General features: G+C 43.5%; 1 protein-coding gene across 9 annotated transcripts in view; it reads right to left on the bottom strand.

Moving 5' to 3' along the window:
* Nucleotides 1–238: 238 nt before the first annotated feature.
* The window catches only part of DAAM2 (dishevelled associated activator of morphogenesis 2), a 199,286-nt gene continuing 176,727 nt past the window's right edge, over nucleotides 239–22,797 (bottom strand). For all 9 annotated transcript variants that reach the window (XM_035323266.1, XM_035323270.1, XM_035323267.1 and 6 more), the window contains 5 exons: nucleotides 22,237–22,344; nucleotides 20,657–20,717; nucleotides 16,208–16,339; nucleotides 8,092–8,262; nucleotides 239–6,312 (listed from right to left, as the gene is read on the bottom strand). In XM_035323266.1, the coding sequence (XP_035179157.1) occupies nucleotides 6,097–6,312; nucleotides 8,092–8,262; nucleotides 16,208–16,339; nucleotides 20,657–20,717; nucleotides 22,237–22,344 (688 nt within the window). In that variant the 3' untranslated portion in view covers nucleotides 239–6,096. The remainder of the gene's footprint in view (nucleotides 6,313–8,091; nucleotides 8,263–16,207; nucleotides 16,340–20,656; nucleotides 20,718–22,236; nucleotides 22,345–22,797) is intronic.

The following is a 22,797-nucleotide window of genomic DNA, read 5'->3' as shown; positions in this document are numbered from 1 at the left end:
AGTGTTGCCTATGTTGTTCCACCTTGTTGCCAGAACAACCTGTGAAGTTTCTCACCGGCTCTGCAGCACCTTCATCACCTGAAGAGCTACAAGCTCTTGACCAAAGAGAAAGACCCAGAGCTAAGCAAAAAAAAAGTGTACCCAGACTCCAACTTACCTTTAAGACTTTCCAACAAAAACAGAGAAAATGCAAGTACAAAGAAATTACTGAGACACAGAGGGGGCAATATATCTTTAATTTTTTTTGCTTTTTTTTTTTTTTTTTTTTTTTAGTATTACAGTATATTCTTATAAAAAGATACAGATAAAAAGGACACTACAGGATTTGTACATTTAATTCACTTATAGTCTTAAACTGACTAAGAAATGAGGATACGCCAAGGCATTACAGCAGCAAGCAGCCTCCCACTCAGTAAGCAGCACTGTACTTTCCAGCTCAGCAGGCAGGGGAACTTCCCAAAATGACCTGCAAGTTTCAAGCTGAGCAGGCTCGCAGGAGTGGAGGGTGTCTGAAGATGGAGATGGTTTGGAAGGGAGAAGTGTTCAGTGTAGTATCTCATGTCCCTTTACAACCTAAAACTGTGAAGGCTTCTAAAGAGCCTTTTTAGGGGCAAGCGTAAAGATGGGGAAGGAGGGGTAGGATGTGAATGGCATGTCACAGAGGCTTTTCTAGATGAGCTGAGTGAGAGCTCCTAGCAGTGGACAGCTGAAAGGACTTTTGAAAAAGCCCTTCACAGGCTCTGTGGAACATCTTGTGAACAGCCAAAACTGTTTAAAGGGGAGTTTTGATCCAGATGCTGCTATGAATTATGCTGGTGTAAACACAGAGCAACTTGTACTGGGTATCCTGGAGCTATTCTACATTAACACCAGTAACAGAAGACTCTGGATTGAAAGATCTATTGATCCAGACCCTCTTTAGAAATGAGGTGCCATAACACCTTTCTAAACTAATGGCACCCTTCTCAGCAGGCATAGTGAGCATAATCTGGGCAGCTTTAGGAGACCCTGGTCATCAAAACTACTCCTTAGAGTAGCAGATAGCTTTAATATATACATATAAAGTCTGCATTTTTAGTTAGCCAAATTGTGGTACCTAGGTTGGCTTCTTCATCCTTTAATAACAGAAGTAAAGGTGGCCAATGATGGCTAACTCTGTGGATGGGAGGCAACCAGAAATCTCCCAAGTCCAGTACCGAAGCCAAGGAGCCATCACTAAACATGTACTGATTGCTAGAGACTTAATCTGCCAAAAAAAATATTTACCTGGATAATCTTAGGAGGTGGAATAGAGGAGTTGAGTGAGGAAGTAGCAAAAATCCTTCTTTCTTGTCTTTGAAGATGGGAAGAAATCTTAGCTCTGAGGGAGGAGAATTGTCCCAGTTTGTCCCACCAACATGTTTACTCTGGTGAAAAGTTACAGGGCATAAACAACTTTTGCACATCTATCCAACCCACCACATGCTTTAAAAGCCAGGCTTTCCCAGGTCAAGTATCACTGGGGCAGAGTGATTACAATGAAAGCAAAAGGGAATTTTTTCCTTCCATCCCTTCCCACACCAAGGCTGCTCACACACAGCCCCTCACCTGCCTCAGCTCGCTACCGAATAGCCACGCCGGCTGTCTCGCTGGTGTAATGCCCTGACATGGTCTCAATAGTCTTTGCTGTAATGCAGTGTATACATACAAACATAGCAAACTAAAATAAGGCAAAATAAATAGAGGTGTCAGATTTACAGGTTCCCCTTAGAGATTCCTAAAACCTTTTTTTTTTTTTAAAAAAAAAAAATCATTTAACCCCCAAACAAAAAAGAAAAAAACAAAACAACAAAACAACCAACCCAGAAACAAAACTGCATATATCATGTACATCATCAACTGTACAACTGATTTCCTTTCCCCTCAAAGAAACTCCTGACACAAGCTTCTCCATGCAACCCAGCTCAGAGTGCAAGCTTTCCTAAAAAAGAGGAAAGATTCAGCCAGTGGGGCTGACCATTATGGAAACACCTGCCCCACATTCTTCCATCAGGGCCCCTCATGATTCCTTTCCCTTCCTCAGACACTGTGAACACATTACAGAAAAGCTTCTGAAGGATGCTCATGTTGTCTCTCTAGTGGGGAGTCTCTCTCCCCTGAATGTTAGTCCTGCTTCTGCTCTTGTAGGGAACCGCTGCCCAGACAATAGCTCTGCTGCACAGCATGGAGGGGCCTCGCTGCCCTGAAGTCACTTTACATTGTAGTGTTGCCAGAGACTTTGGACCAAATGAGAAGAGTGACACGGACCAAAGGTAGTGTGGTGTGTGTGTGTAGGCGAGTTCTGCAGTCTTTTCTGGGGTCATCCTAATGCAATCTGCTTAAGAACAGTGCAGAGACACACAGGTAAGTGAGGGAGCACTAAACCTCTATAGACAAGATTTGGAGAATTAGAAAGCACCTCCTCTTCTAGGTGTGAAGAACTTCATCATAAACTTCATCAACAACTACATTTCTGCAGGAACAGTAATGCAGAACAAGCCCTCAATTATTACCTTCTGTTATGCTTTTCTTCCTCCTCTACTTATTTCCAAAGACAGAGTGATTTCCACGTAAAATGCTGGTGCTAGGCACAGCTGCAAGGACAACAGCAGACTTCGGTTCTTCTCTGGCTCTCAGGGTGTGAGGAAGAGGTTTTGCCTCAGTGTTATGCCTCCTGACTGCCTGCCATACCTGCTCAGGCTGTGTTAGCACTAGATGACAAGGAATAAGATTTTCCTGTCTTCTTCAGCACTAAGCAATTCTACCACAACCGCACACGAAGAACGGAGCATAGCTGCACTCACGGCACCCAAGGGACTAGAAGCAAGGACAAACTCGGCTCCAGCAAAAATCTGAAGCCAGGCCCTAGAGCAGAGCCAACTTTTTCCTTATCTCCTGTGTGGCCAGCCCCATCTCATATGGTAGACATATTAATGGGCCTCTTCGCCTGTCACCACTTCAGTGAAATAACTGCTTGCCTCAGTGAGTAATCAAATGCTTTTCATGAACATTCACCATGGAGTGCACAGCCAGGGGAGACTGTTTAGCACGCTGAAAGAAGCCTTCAGCCACCATCACAGATTCAAACCAAAAGTCTGGGGCTGCGGAGTGCTAGGAAAGCTGAGCTGCAATGAATCAGGGGCATGGCTCTGGGCTGTCTGTCAGTCTCACTAACGTATCCCACAGCTGATTTACAGGAGTTGCACAATCTCTTATTACTTGTGTATGAATTGAGGAGGTGGCAAAGCTACAGCAGCTTTCTTTGGCAGTGTGGCTGGAGCGCCGCGTACCATCACACAACTTTTCAAATCAGGACTGAACTGTGTACACGAACGGGCAGAGGGCTTAGCACTCTCCCTGCTTTGCTACATCTGTGGCCTGGCAAAGTGACTTCAGTTGCAAAAAGCACACCACAAACCTGGCTTGAAAAATACCTGGGGGGGGGGGGGGGGGGGGGAGAATGCTGTATTTATATTCAAGGGTTTTGCCCTGAGCTGTTTCTTCTCTAACAGCACTGCCACGCTGACAGCCTGCCTTATCAAACAAGTACCTGGGGAGCAAGCAAGCAGCTGTAAGTTCGACAGAGCCACAGGTCACATCTTGCACCAGGGCTGACCTTGGCACTACACCTGAACTTCTGGGTGAGTCCTAAAACCAAGGAGAACAAAGAGGGGAAACATCAACAATGTCCTAATCCCTAAAAACATCATCTTTGGAATTCAGGGATTATCAAAACCTAAACTCAACTGTATACCAATTTGGCACATATTACCACCTCTCATATGGCTTACATGGTTATATGGCATGCTTTAAAACAAGACAGACAAAACAGGGCTGGGATATAGCATGTCTACTTCAGGGAGCAGCAAGGAGCTTGTTAATATAATTTACAAGAGACATTTCTAAAAATCCATTTTGTAATTTAAAATAAAAATGCTTAAAAAAGTGAGGGTTTTTCTTAAACTTTCAAAAACCTTTAAGAAATACAGTCTTTCTTCTACAAGGTGCTTGTGTCCGCTGCAATGAATATTGCTGTTAATAGCTAATCCCAGAAGGGGAGTGGGATAAAAAGGGAGGAGAATGCACCCAGCTCTTGTAAGATACCAGCTCTTTACGATGAGTATTATACAGAGGCGCGGCAGTCTGGAATGTCGTAAATAGGGAAATTCTGGGGTGGGAGACTCAAAATTCAGTAAACAATGAAACATTAGAGTTTAACAATTCTGACTTTTTTGCTTCTTTCCATAGTTTACATAATTACTTTAGTCTTCAGAAAACCACCACAGTTGGTTTCTCCAATATTGGTAGTGTGTAATACTGATCAGGCAGCGTGCATGGCAGAGGAAGTTCTGTTCTGCAGACTCAGTGCAGAGCCTGAGGTTAAGTGACATTCAGAGAAAAAAAAGATCAAACCAAATGATTAAAGTGACTGATGGAGCTTTTTTCACTTCCCTGGGATTCCTTGACATTTGGCGTTGTTTACTGTTGATGCATAGTTTGTATGTGGTGGGCCCCTCTTCTCTAACGTTCTTGTTTTCTACTCGTCTAGGAGGAAGAATCCATCACCATTTCTTTCTTTTCCCTCTCCAGGGAAAATAATCAAAAAGGAAGACAAGATTAAAAAAGAAAAAAGAAATGGCCACGACAGCTCACATAATCCCATCCCTTTCCTAAAGCCATGAAGAGGCACCAAATTGAGAATTCAGTCCTCTTCTTGGGGTCCTCTGCTTTCTCACTGTGCTTCATACGTGTAGCTTAAATGCAATTTTCTTTTTTTCTTTTGAATTCACCCATCTCCAAAGCATGCTTGGCTTACACAATTTTGTGTTCTCCTGAAAAAAGTTCTCAGTTTTCCTCACAGGACCTTCCATTGGTTCATGCTAAGTAATCCCTTCTAAATGGATCAGGCCATGTTCTCCACAGCTCTCCTTTGACACCATTTATATCCTACTAAATTACGTGATTCCCCTAGGTGGGAGTGGGGTGTGTGAAGTGAAGGTCAGCCTGTTAGGCAGAAAGTCCAGCCCATCCCAACAGCAATTGCAGCTAGCATCAAGTGGAGAAGAAATCTCATTTCTTGCAGCTTGTGACCCCATTTGCTTTTTGCCACTTGTGACCTGTGGATGATACTGGGGAGCTCCCAGTTTCTATTGGGCTCCACTAAGAAACCTTGCACAAACAGATAAGAAGTGTTCAGCTGTTTCCTTCCCACCCTCCAGCAATTACAACAGGCTCCACAGTCATCTAGGTGTAACTCCAACCTGGCAGTGGCATAGTTTTCTAAACAAAAGCCAGAGCTTCTTTCCTAGAAGAGGCATTTCATCGCTTTGAGGCTCCACCACCACCAAGTTCCAGAAAATTGTTTCTAGAAAAGCAGAATCCAACAGACTTTTGCCAAATGTTTTATGATGATCCTGATTCTTGAATTCCATTTTCTTCCAGAACCAATTACTTCTTTCTGAGCATCACTTGCATTGGACAGTGTAGGTCACATAAAAATACTATAAAGAATATGGTATCAAAAGCTTTTTTCAGGCTCTAATCAACGGCTTATAAAAATCCAATTCTGGGAGGGAACTTGTAACCTCAAAAACCACATCCTGAGAAGCCCTCACAGGCCAGTCTAGATCTTGAAAAAGCGGCAGGTGTTTACAGAGCTGTTCTGAAATTAGTCTTGCTTATTATCAGCAAGATGGAGATCGTAGCACATTTTTACTTTGGCACACAGAAAATTATCCTTCTCCAGCTGCGAGGCAGTCTGCAAGGCCCAAGTACTTTCTGTCATCACCATGAGGCCTTTGATGACACAATAAGCTCCCAGAAGCAAATCTGTCAGCTCTGCATGGCCCAGTCACAGACCCTGCTGGCTCCACAGAGGCACTTTTATAACGGTTCAAATTAGGAGCACAGAGGGGGGATGAGAGGAAAGCTGATCATGGAAAGGTAACGTCTCTAGCCACAGACCAAAGAAATCCTTTGGGGCAGCTGTCAGCCAGGAGCCATCACACACATCCATCTTCCTTGTTTTGCACTTTTTCATCACCTTCTTTCGGTTGATTATTTTTCTTTCTCTTGTAATTAATAATTTAGCTTTGTCACCACCCGCTCCCGGCTTGAATCTAAGCCTTGGTTCCCCGAACGCTTGCGGTTACGCTTGAGCTTGGACAAGTCTTTGTCAAAGACTTCACCCGACCTTAACGCTGACACCAGGTCATCAAACTCCCCGGTCTCTTCAGAGATGCTTCCTGCTTTTGCTTTCTTTTGTCGCCTCTCTTTTTCCCTTTGCTCTTTCAGCTGTGGAGGAAGACAGAGTTTTAGGATTAGCTTACCAAGATGCCAGATCACTACATACACTTTGTTAAGGAGTGGCTAAGATGTGTCAGTTTAGGGAAAAAATGGAATCAAGATCCTATCCACAAGGCCATCACCTATGCCAAGGGCAACAGATGAGTATGCTGGGCTTCCCTTCTTCTGCAGAGGTGAGCAGAGAGCAGGAGAGATGAGGAACGAGTAGCGTCTTTTATTTGTCTCACAAAGCATTATCACCCTGTAGCAAAAAGGACACATGGCAGCACCTACTGTGCTCACAGTACCTAATGTGGTGAGTTTAAGGTTAGTCTGATGTGTCTGCACAAACCAGTCACTAATACAGTCACAAACAGCTCTGCACTTAGGGCATGGGCAGCTACGTTCAGACAGGCAGAAAGGTCACAGTCCTGCAGAATGAGGTAATTAAGAAGGGAAAAACATCAGAGAGCCACAGGCTAAACATAACAGAAAAGGAAAATAGTGTGAGATATCAAAACACCAACAGAAACATGAAACAGCTCATGTATGGATGTTGCAGTGGTGGGAATAAGGAACACTGCCTCGGCTCTGGAAAGAGAAACTGGTTATAAGTAGAAAGAGCAATGAAACAAAACTACTGATTTTACCAAAAAAATGGATAAGTCCCACTGTCAAGGTGATGCCCTCAGTCTCCCTAGGGTAGAACCAGGGAGCTCAGTTATCCCCCACACTGCTCAGCTCCAAGATTAGTGGAAATGCCAAGGCATCAATATGTGCTGCGGGAAGATTCTTCTCATAAGCAAACTGCAACCTCTCTTGGTGCATCAGGCCTACTAAAGTATCCTACTGCTTTAGCAGACACTTTCTAGACTGGCTGAAAGGGAACTTGAGCCTAAGTCTTGGCATTTTATCCCTATGTCCAACGGTTCCAGGAAGCCTGTTGGCATCCGAGAGTTTTACATCTCTCCTCTTCTGAAAGGAACAAAAAGCTGCTTTTGGCACAGCAAACATCTGAAGTAGCAATGCCCCTCAGCGAGGCCTGGGGCCGTGGCAGCAGCCAGGGTTAAAGCATTGGCAAGGTGGAAGGAGGCAGGGGAACACTAGGCTGTTCTCACCCCCAGGAAAGCCTGAGGTCAGAGGGGGAGGCTGGCTCACACGAACCCCTGGGGACACACACATCGGGCTCCCAGCAGCAAAATCACTGATGCACAGAAGCTCACTCGCCACATCAAGGGCAAATGCAACCCCAGTAATCAAGGCGTTAAGGCCAGCCAGAGAGAAATACTGCCAGTGCAGGCTCCAGCAGGCGCCAGGGCATTTGCTGTGTCACCATTCATTGTCAGGGGACGAGCACACAGCAGATGATGATAGAGTCTGAGTGGAAGCTGACCAGCTGGCAGGATGAAGGGAGGCCTGGCTCCAAGAGCTTTTGCACAGCCTGAAAACAAGACAGTCCAGCATCAGGCAGTGGCAGCACCATCTTGCAAATTGCCTTGGCAGAAAAGGTAGGGCTAGATTTGGGTACCTGAACCCAAAGATGAGAAATTTAAAAGCCAAATTTTGCAAATATACTTTTTTTTTTTTTTGGTCAGCTTCTGAAAGCTGATGGGACAGCCAGCAGGAAAATGCAATTGTTTGTGAGGAGAAGGATGGCAAATAGAAGTGGCAAGGAGAAGGACATAAAACAGTAACGGGAATGAGCACTGGAATTGGGTCCCTTCAACCTTTCTCTCAAGACACAAACAGGTGATGAAAAGAAACCCCTTCCTGTGCCCAGGTTCTCACCATGGCCTCCATGCGTGCCCTGCGCTCCTCCTCTTCCTTTTTCTTCCTCATATTCTCCAGATCTTGCTTTGCCTCTGCAAACGACTGCAAGAAAGTGTCGAAGATGCCAAAAAATTCATCTGGCTGCATCTTGCCCTCATTCTCTCCAAAATGCTTCAGTGCCTTGGCGTACTGTCAGGGGGGCAGAAAACACAAGAGCAACAATTAGGCAGGCAGTCTGGTGAAGACAGCAAGGAAAGCTTATGTGTAACCACAGTGGTAATTCAATACCCCCGGAGCATTCATGTGGTGAGCAGAAACTCCTCCCCCAGCCAGGAAGAAAAATGCCTCTCCTTATGGCAGGTGCCTCTGTCCTGAAGAATCTGCTCTTGTGGGTATCCTTTGGGCAACACAGGGCAGTGGTGCCGGAGAGCACCATTTATCCCACTGATGCCAAAAACATATTCAGTGCCTGAGGGGGATGGCACAATTTCAGTGGTGGGACAGCAGGGGCATGAAAGGCAGCGAGCTAGTTGGAGAACAACTACCAAAGTAGCCCAAACTTTCACATTTCACCTTCTCTTTGCCCCTCAAATACACTTAAACGGGCTGAATTTAAAGGTTTTGAGAAATAATGTTGTAGCCTATCCTTTTGGGAGCCTTTTGCCATGTCATCTGTCACTCTGCAGTTCTGAGCCCACGTTGCCTGGGAGAGAGGAGACTGTGGACAGACATGGCATGAGAGAGGGGCAAGGAAAGCAGCCAGGGCTCCCGGGCAGACTTAAAAGAAAGTGAATACATCACAAGTGGCTTTTATTTTAAAAGGCAAATGTTGAGGCTGCAGGACGTGTGTGGAGGGAGCCAACTGGCAGGACTTCAGTCACAGGGCAGTTCTGATCTGGATGTGGTAAATTCACAGCAACCCCTGGCTCCTGGACATCAGTCCTGCAGTACCCGTACTCTCTTAATCGCTCCTTCCTGCTCACAAATGTGCCTCTGTGCCCACCAAAATGCATACAACTGCATGCATAGATAGTCTGTCTACAGCACGTATGCGCTAACTCCTATATAACTGTACACGTCCCTAAACTGCATCATTGTCCTTCACTCACACACCTCCGTGCTGCACCAGCATCACACTCCTGATACCGCTGCTGCCCTGGTGCACAACTCCCCTGGCTTTACCTGCTTGCATCCTTAAGGCACCAGCACTGAGAAGGAGAACATCCTCACAGACACCCATGGTCACCAGACCAAACCCCAGCTCTCCCAGGCTATGGACTGGCTTCAGATTATCTTGTGTGTGTGCTCAGCTCGTACTAACACAGCCCAGCTTCCCTTCCCTTAGGTGGGTACTCTTGCAGAATGGAAAAGAGTCAGAACAGTTCAGGCTCAGCTCCAAAGCACAACACGAGTTTGGAAGCAGGACTTAGAAGCCCCTCTGGCCCTGTACCAGGTGAAGTACAAACAATGTCTCCCAGTCAACTGCAGGGGGAAGAAATCTCCAAGGAAAACAGCTTCCTTCTGGCACCACGCGAGAGATTCAGCATCTCCCCTCCTCTGCTTTCCCTGCCAGGCCCACGAGGCAGTTTGAAGCACTAGCTTCTTTTTTTCCTTAAAAAAGGCTGTGTTCTCAGCCAGAAACAAACAAAGAAACCCAAAGTTTCTGAAAATGAAAAGAAAAAAAAGAAAAAAAAGAAAAAGTGTTGGAAGAAATGCAAGTTGCTTTGAGCTACCAAACATGGCAGGAGTTGAAGGAAGCACTACAACAGCAGCAAGTTGTGGAGGGACTTCAGGGTTTGGAAACAGCAACAGATTACTTCTCTGTGTAACTCCTTTTCTCTGAAACCTCTCAAGACAAATGCATGCATGTATGCGCACCTACTCCCTCTCCCTCGGTTTCTCTCTATTTATTCTCTCTACATATAATGTACTTTAAGTCTACTTAAATAGTCAGGAAACTGCAGCAGATTCACAGTAATCCACAGACCAGCACTGGCTTTTTAGCAGAGAGAATACAGGCTGTGAATACCACAAACAGTATAACGTATCTCCATGTGCTATATTTTGTTGGCTTGCCTACACCGGCGTGGCCATTAGCCAGGGAATTGGAGACACCAGAGGAAGACCTGAGTGGTACACAGGCATTGCCACTGGTGCCTAAGCACACAGAGCACCTACAGCTTAGTGTAACTCACAGGAGTTGTGCTACCTGGAATCTCTTCCCTCTTAACTTGTGGTTAACCCCTGTGAAAATCGAAAATAAGGCCCAAATTAAGAGCAGTGACTGCAGCTGCCAGCTAGGAGGAAGGCTTGTCCACCTCCTGGGAAGCCTGAAGTTCAGTATTAGCCCAGCAGAGATGGCTGTTGTACCAGTGGTGCACCATTTCTCATCCCTCAGCTCCTCAACCCTGCCGTGCACAGCGAAGGTGAGTGCTGGGGTCTGCAGGAGCTGAGCTGGTTTGGGGCTGTGGGTGCTGGTTTCCTGGTCTTTTAGGGAGGCTGGGGGGTTGAAGAGGAAAAGGTCCTTGCTTGGGGCTCTTACATCCTACGTATACAGAAGTCTCCATTAGAGGGTGGTGTTGTCTGCAAATGTTCTTCACGTGGCCTGTCAACCAACTACCAGCACCAACTTCTTGTCACACTGGAAGAGAGGTTTTTGACACTGCCTCCCCAAAGCTGCCCGGAGCAGGAGCCGTGCTGCTGTGCTGGAAGGGCCCAGCACTCTGGGAGCCTTCCAGAGGCTCTCATGAATATAAGGTGCTGTGGTCTCTGAGCAGCAGCAGTGAGGATGAATCCTGAGAACAGCCTGACTTTGGCGCCCAGTTACATGGCTTAGCAGACCACAGACAGTTAGGGTAAAGCAGTGAAAGATGAAAAGTAAAAATCTGTGAGCTAGATGTACCAAAATAACTGCAATAGAAAAATCTGTAGTTCAATGAAGTAAACACTTTCCCTCTGCTGCCTCCAGAAAGATGTGACAGGTCAGAGGGAGGCAGGACAGGACATCCAGCTCCAGTTGCCAGCTCTGCCCATGATGTGGCTTGGGAGCTCATTTTCCTAAGTCTCAACTTTCTCCATTTGTTAAAGAACAGAAAACATTGCTCCACAAATCTGACATAGGACAAAGAAAAAACCCTCAGTTGTTCACAGCAATAGGGTACAACATTTATTCAGTGCACTACTGTAAAGAGCGCCACACAGGCTGTTCACTGCTTAAAATCCAACAGACCCCTCTGTTCTTACTCCTTCTGTTTCCCTGTAGCTCTGGTCCTGCCATCACACATGCTTTTACAAGGTACCAGTGGTGGGATGAGGGGCAGCGTGCAGCTGAAGGCAGCACCCCCAGCCCTGGAGCCAAGCCCAAGCTCCAAGCTGTGTGCTGGGGCTCACAACATCCCACCTGGCTCGGGGCACTGCGGGTAGAGCAGCGTGGCACAGCACATGCAGCAAATTCCCTGAATAATGGTACCCAGTTTGGGGTAGGCTGTGAAACCCAGAGCTCAGTCCCCAGGCGTGCTCAGCGCTTCCCAGAATTCGGTGACGTGCTGTAGTATCACAGGGAGGGGTCTTTGAAACTTGCTTATTCCTCAAGTCATTTGGGGACAGATGACATGGGCAAAAGCACGATGGAAAACTGTGTTTCAGCAGGTTTTCCACTGTAATACAGGACGGTATCTCTTTTTTTTTTAATTAAAAAATTCATTTCCACACCATAAGGGCCCCCAAGCTCCATGATATAACAGGTCCACGAGCTCAGTGCCAGCTCTGCTTCCTCTGCCAAACTTTCCACTGAATTCATCCCCTTGCCAAAGCAAATCGTTTAGACAGTTGTTTATTTTAAAAAGCCATTTTAGCAAGGAGAGGGAAAGCGGGACAGCAGCGCACACACTCTCTGCTGTGCTTGCCAATGAAATGTTAAACAGTGGCAGAAGAGCTCTGGAAACGGCAGGAACGGGGCTCTGGGAGGAGGAGGAAAAACAGCCATGATAAAAATTTCCTGCTGTCTGTGCTGTCCGCTATCAAGGGAGAAGCCAACACAAAAATGAATTATACCATGCAACATGAACTGTCTTCCCCAGAACAGTAATCCCGAGTTTGCTGTTAGAAAGATTCCAACCCTGTACCAAGGCAGTGCAAATAAATGTCTGTTCTCTTTATGGGACAGATTCAGATCAGTTAATGGAAAGAGTCCTGCTGGTTTCAGGCAGGGCTCTTTGCAACTTCATGCTCTAAAAGGATTCTCCCACGAGATCAACACTGACTGGCAGCCCCAAAGCCTAGACACAAGTGCTATAAACATTTCCAATATGCCAGATACCGACCTGTCCCAAAGCATCAGCAGTCCTAAACAAAAGAGCTACACAATTTGGTCACCAAGTGGCTGTTCTGATGGCAGACTGTGGTGCCTGCCCGTGCCTTTGGAGCACACCCTGCCCTGACATCCGCCATCTCCATCCTGGTCCTTTCCTCCTCCGCCAGCCCCAGAGGCTGACAGAAAATAACAGTCCCCAGAATGAATGACCGAAGTGCACAGCCTGTAACTGGCACTTGAAGTACAGCGTGCTTCATAGCATTCTGCCATTAATGGCTACTTTCTGACATGGACTTTGGCTTTCACTGCCTTGCTGTTCTTCAAAACAGTTAATACACGTGCTAAGCTTATTAAAAGCATGCGCGGAGTCTGAAGTCTGGTCTTCACAATGCTAAACGCCAACACCTCTCCTGCCTGGGATTAGCTGTCATGAGAAAGTCTGGAGATGGACATATTTCCTACCCTTCTCATCAACCTTGCCCAAACTGTGGCCCTTGAATGAATCACAAAATGAAACCCTCTTCGGTAGAAATGTTATACAGCAATATAGTGATTTAAGTCCATACCTGTCAACATTCAAGCATACTGTAAAGTTTCACATAGGGCAAATGTCACTATTCAAGTAAGAAAATAAAATTCACTCAATGGGAGGACACTGTTAGTCTCCCTGGGCATTTTCATTGCTTCCCCACAGGAAGCACAGGGAAGAATTTTCACAAACAAAATTTAACCCCATCCTGTTTTTTCTGATGTGAAAAAGTCATGTTTTCATCTGTTTGAGCATGTAAAAACTGGTGAAAGATTCCAGGGCACAATTTCACTTTCTTCTGCCCCCACTTTCCGGTTTTATGGGTAATGGCAGAAAAAATTATCCCTTGATCTAATCTATATATTGCCTTATAAAGCGGTATTGGAAGTGAAAAAAAAAACATCACACAATCACACAAAAAGAACAAGAACCAGCTGTGCTGGGGTGCCTATTTAAAGAGTTGGTCTAAGTTTTCAATCACTTTTTAACCAAGCCATCTGTTTACCGCATGAAGATAAGTATAGTTACAAAGCTTCCTCTGCAAAAACGGGTGCCTGCATCTGACAATCTGGCTCTTTAAATTTTAAATATCACTTCTTTTCTGTGACTACTAGCAGTAAGTAGTCCCGTTTCAGCATAAAGGCCAAAAAAAGTACTGAATGGGATTGTGAAATATATTCTTTACAGAGAAGGTCAGCACCACACCTTAGTAATGGGCTGTTTCCAGAACTTCAATACTGAAATTACTTTTGCCAGTACTAAAGATATTTCAAAAATAAAAACCTTCCCAGGTTTGAAAAGATAATTTGTATTGTTTTAAGTCCCAGCTGAGGAAACATGGCTCTGATTAGCTCATGGCAATCAATTAGCCACATCTATATTTAGAAAGATATCCAACTCCAGCTGTTAAAACTAGGGCTTCATTATTAATAAATCTGTGAACTAGACCAATTCTTCCTGGGCCCCTTTAAATATTTTAAAAAGTCTTTCCTCTCCCACTCTCCCACTACTTTTTTTTTTAATTATTATTATTATTATTAGCTTTGCTTTGAGAAATGAAAAAAAGAACAGGATAATCAGATGTCTTAGTCCCTCTCTTCCTTTAATTGGCTAGTTAGAGTAGGTTTCCATGGTAAGAAAAAAGCTCCTGATTCAACAAACACAGAGAGCCCACTGAGAATGGAAGATGTTATAGGCTTTGCAAAGCACATCTGGTTTGTTGAAAATTTCCAGCTTTTTTTTTTTTTTTTTTTTTTTTAAAAAAAAAAAAAAAAAAAAGAAGAAAGGAGGGGAAAAATAATATGAGGCAAACATGAGAAATAGCTCAGCATTGGTAAGGACAGACAGTTCCCTTTCAGGAGTCCAAAAGCAGCTTATTGCCAGTGGAAGAAGCAAAGCCATAGGTTGAGCAGAAGTTGGAAGGGCATGTGTTCAAACATAGTAAGGGTGTGTGAGGAGAGCTAGAGAAACGTTTGCTAAGCGTGTTATAGTCATTAAAGTAAAACATCTCTTTTTGTCAAGGGCTTTATGTTGGCTATGTCTAAAAAAAGTGTGCAACAACTTCCAGACGTATCGGTCCATGTGCAGGGAGACTCTCTGGCTATTCTTAAAGCAAAATAATACATTTTTCCTGCAACTGATCAAAGGTTGCATTGCTGTACTGGATGTGTACCTCTTGCTGAGTTTTAGCCCATAACTGACATTGTAAACAAATCACATTGGGCTTTAAGCCATAGTGTGTTAAAAGAAAGGTCCACCTCCATCTATAACATCAAACCAAAAGCCTAGGACAGGTTGCATTCACTTCCAGAAATGGAACTATAATGGAATTGAAAATGTACCAAATCATGAAATGGAAGCCTCCAAACCATAGAAAACTGTGTTTTTCCCAGTAAATTCAGTGGAGGTATGGAATGCAAAATACTGCTTTTGTGATTATAAAGCAAGCATGGTGTGAACATTATTCTGCTGGAAGTGGTTTGAACATTCTCAAGCAACACGACAACAATGAAAAAATTAGGCATATTATTCTCCACAGACTGTCCTGACAACATTAACAAGTGTTATACTGCCCAGCTTTGTCTTCAAAGTGAAGTAATCACTACTGCCCCACTGGCATTTGCCAGGATAGCTAGCTCTAGCTGAGACCCTGTGGCTCCTGTTTGCAGCTGGGAGTCAATATCACCAGGAGTACCTCCACAGGAAGGAAATGTTTTTAAATCGCAGAATGGCAATACTGCAGAATGGTTGGATGAGTGAGGAGTCTTACTGTCCATCCACATCCTTGGCCTGTATTTTGCCTATCCTTCAAAATCTAAGGCCTATCAACCCAAAGGCACAGGTTTCATTAATAATGCAACAGGTCCCTTAACACTGCTATGTATCCCTGCAAGGTCTGACACCAGCAGTGGAAACAACTCAATCCAAAAGAAATAACACATTTGCTTCATAAAGCCAAGCACTTTTAATATGCCAGCCAATAAGGGTAGATTTGCCATTACATACCGTTTACTTTAGAACTTGCTCTTCTCTAAACATTTTCATATGCTTATGATCTTTTCCTATAAATTCTTCCTCATTCAGCTGAGAGACAGAGAGGTTTAGTGCCAGACTCCAATCATCAGCAAAGAGCAAGCACTTCCTTAGCTGTACAAATCTGGTAATGGAGGTGCAGACAGTGGAAGTACAACATGATCACAGCAGCACCTGGAGAGTAACACACCTGGTACTGGCTCTGTTAGAATGATCCAAGAAGGTCTGACAAACCGTGGACATTTGGGATCTCTCTGCTTGCAATCAAATACAAGCAGAAACAGAGAAGCACAAGTGGAAAAGATTGTGTATTTGGCATTATCAAACTACCCAGAGGTGCACTTTTAAAGGAAAGTCCAATCAGCTCCAGTTGAATGAGCAGGATGGGATGAAGTCTGAAGCAGAAGTTAAAAGATATCAGTTCTGTATCTGATCACCAAAGGACCTGGTTTTGAGAGACAGGTTAAAAGGCAGTCCCTTCAACACCACAGCATGGCAGCGTCTTGGTATCCTGGTATGGACATTGACATCACAGTTCTCTGTCACACACAGATAATGTTAAAGAAGACTAACAAAATGTGGGAAAGTACATTGAACCTTCTTTTAATCCTAAAATGTGTTCTAAATTGCTATACACCAGATTAGGAAGACGAAAACTTCAGCCTAAAACACGTTCAGTGTCTATTATAGTTTTCACTATATGCCCAGCATCTGGAATTGCTGCTTCCATTTTCATGCGTGTTTTCAAAAGGTATTCATACCTTGTCTCTAGCCTCGTTGAGAAGGTCTTCTAACTCTGAGAAGCTGAAACTGGCCACAGTGATGAAATCACTCATGACGGGAACAAACCTGTCCCCTGATTCCCGTATGCGTCTCTTCTGATAATCCAGCTCCTGAAAGAGAAGAAGTAAGAGATATAGACAGGTAAGCATCAAGTATCAAGAGAATTAGGATTTTTTAATTGTGAGTTTCCCTGCAACTTTTCTTTGCATGGTGGCTCAAACGACTGTATAATTGGGAAATACGTATGTGTGCATAATCTACACTATTATGGTTCCTAGCTCTGGATCTTCTCTTTAGTTCTCTGGTAAGCACTGTCTGGACAGCAAAAAGATGCCAAAATTGATTCTCCTACAGAAGAACAAGCATAAAGATATCAGGTACAATGTTTGCCAGCACCCTGCTAAATTGTAAACATTTGCTTGGATCTCACAAAAGTCATGGAGTTATGAACTGTGGTTATTGTGATAAGATTTATAGGACGAAACAAAACAAAACATAATCCCATAGGAAACTAAGCTCTATTTGCCTGCTACTCAAACAAAAAATAAAAAATAAAAACCTTTCTGGCCCAAGCTTTTTAGTGTTAAACCAAGATTATCAATGTTACCACTTCTTGTACTCAATTCACCATGCTTGAGGCACTGAAGAAGCTACAGAACTTCTCAAAATGACTAAACTGTAGTAAGACTGGCACTCCCCCATGCCTGTGCTCAGCTTGTGTGCAGTTGACAGTCTCATGGGAACAATGAAATGGTAATCTGGCACTCAACTTTATTCTCAGCTGAATAATCAGTGGGAATGATAAAGTCTTGCTTTCTCTCTAGGGAAAACCAGCATGAAACAGCAGGTCAAGTTATGATCTGACCTTCTGTTCCATTTGGAAAAAAACATTTTTGTGCTGGCTGCAACTTAGCTACAAGTATGTTTGGTGCTCACTTGCACCGGTCATCAAAATACTGTTTCACAGAGCCAAATGAGTGGGTTTATAAGAATCTACACAGAGAAACACCTTGGGATTTGCTCTACAGCACTGATAAATGCACAGAATGACTTTGGCTATCAACAATGTAAAATCAGATGTGACATCTATTCTCTTCTGATGTGAGTTGGAAAGAGAATGTAACTACTACAAAGAAAGACCACAAGGTAGAAAAGTGACAAGAAAAGCAATGAGTAGGTGGCTGGAGAACAGTCTATGTTAAAGAAGTGCTACCTTCTCTGATTTATATTACATCCTCTTCTCCACTGGTTTTCCTAATACACCATCAGGGATTGTCCCAGGAGCACTATTCAGTTACTTTGCAGTGCATTGCCTCTATGCTACAATCACTCTGAATTGGACCTTAGAAGTAAAGGAAATGTCACTTCACATGCTTCTGAGAATTACTCATATTTTTTTCAGCCATAGTTTCTCATTCTAATTTTTAAATTAATTTTAGCTGAAAGTTGTTCTACTTGTCCCTCACCCTTCTCTAGCCCCCTCTGCTCCTTGAGCAGGTAAGTATAATAGTTTTGTTATCTTACACTGTTGAAAACTATGGCACTTGGGACTGTTACTGGAGAGCAATGTGTTTCAAAGTAAAATTAAGATTAGATGGTCTATTCTTCAATTTCAAATCCAGTCCTTCCCTGTAGAGTAATTCTTCCAAATTAAAAAACCCACAAAAGTAACCAACACGATTATGTAATCAGCCCAAGAGCAATGCCAGAGAATAAGAAACTCCTCTATATCTTCTAGAAATGGTCTCTACTAGTCATAACAGCACAACAAGTTAGCACTGCCCTTGGTGGTCTGGGCTGCTGGATCTCTGGAGGTATGAAATGATTCAATCATGGCAGGGGCTTCAAAAGTGGTGCTCAGGATCCCCTTGTTGTGTGAGGGAAGGGTTCCGTTGGCAGAATTCATTTCTGATTTGGAGAAGACCAAAAACTACTTAGCTGTTCTTCTGGGAGCATCCTACGCAAAGGCAATAGCTGCCTTGACAAAGGAATGTAACTTATTTTTACAAAAAAGCTGCAAGTCCATGAAAATGAAGAGTTAACAGTACCTTTAAGAACATCTGACTGTGGAACTATTTTTAGCTTTCTATTCTTAAGGGGCCTTGAGGAAACTTCTCAGTCACTGGAGCCAAGGCTGTGGTAAGAACACACTGGACTGGAATCAAGAATCACACCTTCCCCTCCTCCCCCTTCCACCTGACAGCACCCTCCTATTGCTGCTATAGTGCCGCTTTTTACATGCCAGAAAACCGCGAATTGAGCAGGCAGACTGGGAGGTGCTGGCAGCCCCAGATGATAAATACCATGGCAAAAAGAGTGAGCGGGGAAGACAGTGATTGAATGGGAAGAGAGATGGCCCATTGAACCCATGTATAGGAAAGAGAAGAAAAATTGGCTGCAAAGGGAAAAGGACAAATAACCCAATCACAGACAGTACAACAGAAGTAGGTACTCACATTTCAACAGGGGGAATTGCCTGCCCAAGCCAAAACTGGGCCTCTCCAAGTCATGAACTTTATGTCAGCCTTCACTTTACAGGTACTTTTAATTCCCAAACATGGCTCCCTGCAAATGCAGCAAGATCTCTTCCCATTGCTGCCTTCCTCTTACCCCAACAACCCAGAAATAAGGGTTGGAAGATTTGCTTTTTCCCAGGAGAATCACCAGCTAATTAGATGATGAACTGCTGGAGACAGCCAGAGAGCCTGGTAGACTGCTGGTAGGCCCCACAGCCCTTTCTCTATCCCCAGGATCCAAACCAAACTCAGGTCAGGTGAAAGGAAAATGAAGTCATCACTGCCTGTCTCAAAGCAGATATGGGGGACTGGAGAGTCCTGGTTTAGTTTCTTCTAGATAGGTAATCATCTCACAGAAACCACCCAATGTGATTCTCCAAAAGTGGTCCCTTCACCAGCAGTCCCGCGGCAGGAGCTGCAGACAAACAGCAAAGGCAGCAGAGGACATTTGCTAGAAGACAGAATTTTCCTCTAGGATGGTGCTAAGACCCCGTGCCTGGCACATCTGGAAGAAAGTTACGCATTCAAGCTGCTGCTGTTATCAGTATTGCCCCCAGTGAGACACTGGAGACATTCAGAATCAGCCATCTGGAACGCCCCACTAGCATTACACTGTCTTGCTTTTAAAAAGACGAGTGAAACATAGCTTCCTGAAGACAGAGGGACACTGAAAAGTGTGGCTAAAGAAACCCTGGTAGAAAAGGCAAGAAACAGCTAACCACTGGAAGGACCTTCTTGGCTTTCAAAGACCTCTGTCTTGTCTCTCTTCAGCACTGCCTGTGCCTCAGTATATCCAACAGCCAAGAGGTGCCAGCAACACACTGAACATATGGGTTTGTTCCTTGTAGAAACAGAGATTTCTGTTCTTAGGGGCAGAGCATATTTATTTGTGCAGATAATGGGAGATGTTAAGAGACAGAGAGAAAAGAGTGCTGGCGTTTAATCTTTATTTTCTCAAGCATTTTGTGAACACTATTTTGCTACATACCGTGTCAGCCTTTGTGAGAGGTAGGTATTCATAACTGCCATATATACCTTCACAGGGATGAAGCAAACATGAGGCTGATCAAAGCCACACACATATGTCAATGGCGTAACCAAGAAGCAAATGTGAGAGTTCCTAGCTCCCTCACCAAACATGGTGTCCTGCGCTGTGCTCTCCTACTTCAGGAAGGCTAGATCCATTCCCCAGGAAGAAGATCAACATTCTAACTAAAGAAGGCTTCAGTATAGGGGAATCACAGACGACATACAAATTTGTGACTCGAGGGAGTATTCAGGCCCATAACCTCAGCATTAACTCCTACAGTTCAATATACACAACTGCATCAATGCCCCATTTGTACTGCTGTCTACTGAGATGGGAGTCTCTGCACTGTGTACAGATTAAAAACAGGCAACCTAAGTCCAGCTTAAAGGGTTTTCATTAATAGCTGGAACATTTCAGTTTTGCTTGACAGCTCAACTCCCTCATCCTTAACTAGTCTGTCTTCTCCTTTGTTTTCCCAGGGAGTGCTTACGATACTTTAGGGTTGCATATAACAGTGCACTACTTGTTTACTAGTACTCCAAGAGGCACGTGAAACATTTGCTCAGCAGTCATCCATTCCCCAGTAAGAAAGAGAAAGAATTTTATTTTTCCTTCCAGTGCATGCCGTTTGTCAAACTGTCCTTTTACTCTCCAGACCTAGATCAAACAAGCTTTTCATTAGGCCTAAGTCTGCTAAGATCATCAGCAGGAGCTCCACATGAGAAGCTTTTATTTGTTTTTTCTTAGTTAATGCATTCTGGAAAGGAATGGAAAGGAACTGAAAAAGAAAGCGCACTTTCTCTTATCATAAAATATATAGTGCCCCTGATTCTCAGTGAGATATTTTAAGTATGGAGCTTTGGAAACCTTCAGATACTTACAGCTTCAACAGCTTTCAATCCGGTCTTTATATTGTTGACTTCCTTCTCCAGCTCTACCAGGCTGCACAGGAGACAGACACAGAGCAGATAAAACAAAAAGAGCAGTGTTAAACAGGAATACAGGAACTGTGTAGCAGAACAGACCATTGGCCCATCAAGTCTGCTATCCGGCCTCTGGCACCAGCCACAGCAGATGATTAGAAATGAGGGGAAATGTTAATGCTCTGTGTTTCTTTTTGTATGAAATGTAAGTTGAGGCAGATCCCGCTTGCCTGTGGACACATTAAAGATAGTGATTTGCCTGGGAAGAAGCAGGGGGTTGTACTCAGAACATCTGCCCTGTGAGCTGAGCCTGACCCTCCAGCAAGGGGAGGCCAGCCTGCAAAAAGTTGTCTGACACACTGCAGGGTCTCCAGCTTTAACATACACATTACTGTGGTCTCAGATTGTCTCTAATACAATTCACGAACCAATAAACTATTAAGTTTCATTAACCGGATATTGACATGTAATTTTTGTCTTCCTTATGGTCCAAAAATTGCTGTTTTTTTCCATCTGTATCTTTACCATATCGTAGTCCTTGCAAGCTTGCATTGTAACTCAGCATATAGGTTTACTGTTAATAAATACATCCCCAGACACAAGTGGCATACTGATTTTCTGCTCACCATACACAAACAAGAAATTTTCCCTAGGACTTGTATGAAAAAAGACTTTTTATTTCCAGGTAACTAGTAGGTAGTTATTTGTGAGTCAGCAGGCATCTCCTCTTTTTTTGCTAAGGATTTGCTAAGGATTTGACTACACCTCCAAAACACCACTATAGCCTTAATAAATGTCTTTAAATGTGAACCTTTTTTTTTTTTTTTTTTTTTTTTCTCCACTCCTCTTTCAGTAGCTGGTGTAGTTGCCTGTACAAAGAACCATAGCTGGACAAATAATATGCAAAGGTTATTTTTGAAAAGGGCAACAGTGCTTTGGAAAGAAAAAAAAATGCTAGTAATTTAGGGGATGGCTTGTGTATTCATTTTCAACAAACATCTACAGAAATGGAAAAAAATCATCATTGACATTTGTGCAGAAAGTACAATGCTTTTGAAATTTCTGTGCAAGACTGATTTGTGCAAGATTTTGAAGGATCTTCTTGAAAATGGCTTAATTTAGCCTCTGTGCCTAACTGACTCTAGTTTAGGATTATCCAGAAAATCATCCAGATAATTAACCAAATTATCCAGAAAAAATATCGCATGACTTAGATGACCTGCCACGGAGTATGGTGAGCAAATTACAAACAACAACCAGCCTAGTTACAATATCTGATTAAGAAACAGAGCAGATATAAACGTATCTGAATAAAGTAGTCAGTTTGTTTACACAAAAGATTTTGGGTAGCAATTCTCTCGTCATCTACAATTGAGTAACATCAAAGATGTTAGCAAAGGCATTTCAGGTATCCCAGCTGAAGGGATGGCCGTAAGTTTGGAAGACAGCAAAGAAAAAAAACAAAACAAATAATCATTAAGTTAACAGAAATCACTGGGAACTCCAGATCTGGGAATAAACAAGAAGATTGGACTTACTTGACTTTTGCTGCTTCTGGAAGATGCTGCAACTCAGATTGAATATCTAGGATATCTGGATAATTCTTCTCAAATATCATAATCAAGTAGTGCAATAGTGTAATGTTCCTTTTAAAAAAAAAAAAAAGGAAAGAAATTAGAAGGAAGATGGTAATGAGTAGGAAAAGGAAAGTGCGAGGATTGTGGCAAAACAGTGAAAAATATTTAGGTAGGAAATGTGCTTGACTGAGCAAAGCAAGCAATAGAGCAGCAGTTAGCAGTTTTGTTATTGAAATAAAAGTATCACAGACAAAAATGAATTAGCCCTTTATGAACCATTCTTACTAAAGCCCCAAGCGATATATTCCACTTCAGTTTATTCCAGAAATAACAGCATGCTTCCAGCCATCTGCATAGCTGGTATAATGGAAAAGAAAATTGCATAACACTCTATACTATTCGTCCCGTATATTCCAGTGAATAAACAAGCAAAAATACTAAAGTGACATCAACTGTCAAGGCAGAAGTGACTTTGTTCTCAGAGGCAATGTGGAAAAAAAAATAGTTCACTGAGAAGAAGAA

The sequence above is a fragment of the Oxyura jamaicensis genome, chromosome 3, assembly GCF_011077185.1.
Source record: "Oxyura jamaicensis isolate SHBP4307 breed ruddy duck chromosome 3, BPBGC_Ojam_1.0, whole genome shotgun sequence".
Lineage (NCBI taxonomy): Eukaryota > Metazoa > Chordata > Aves > Anseriformes > Anatidae > Oxyura > Oxyura jamaicensis.
Note: the sequence above shows the minus strand (reverse complement) of the source record. Positions and strands in the feature narration are given on the sequence as shown.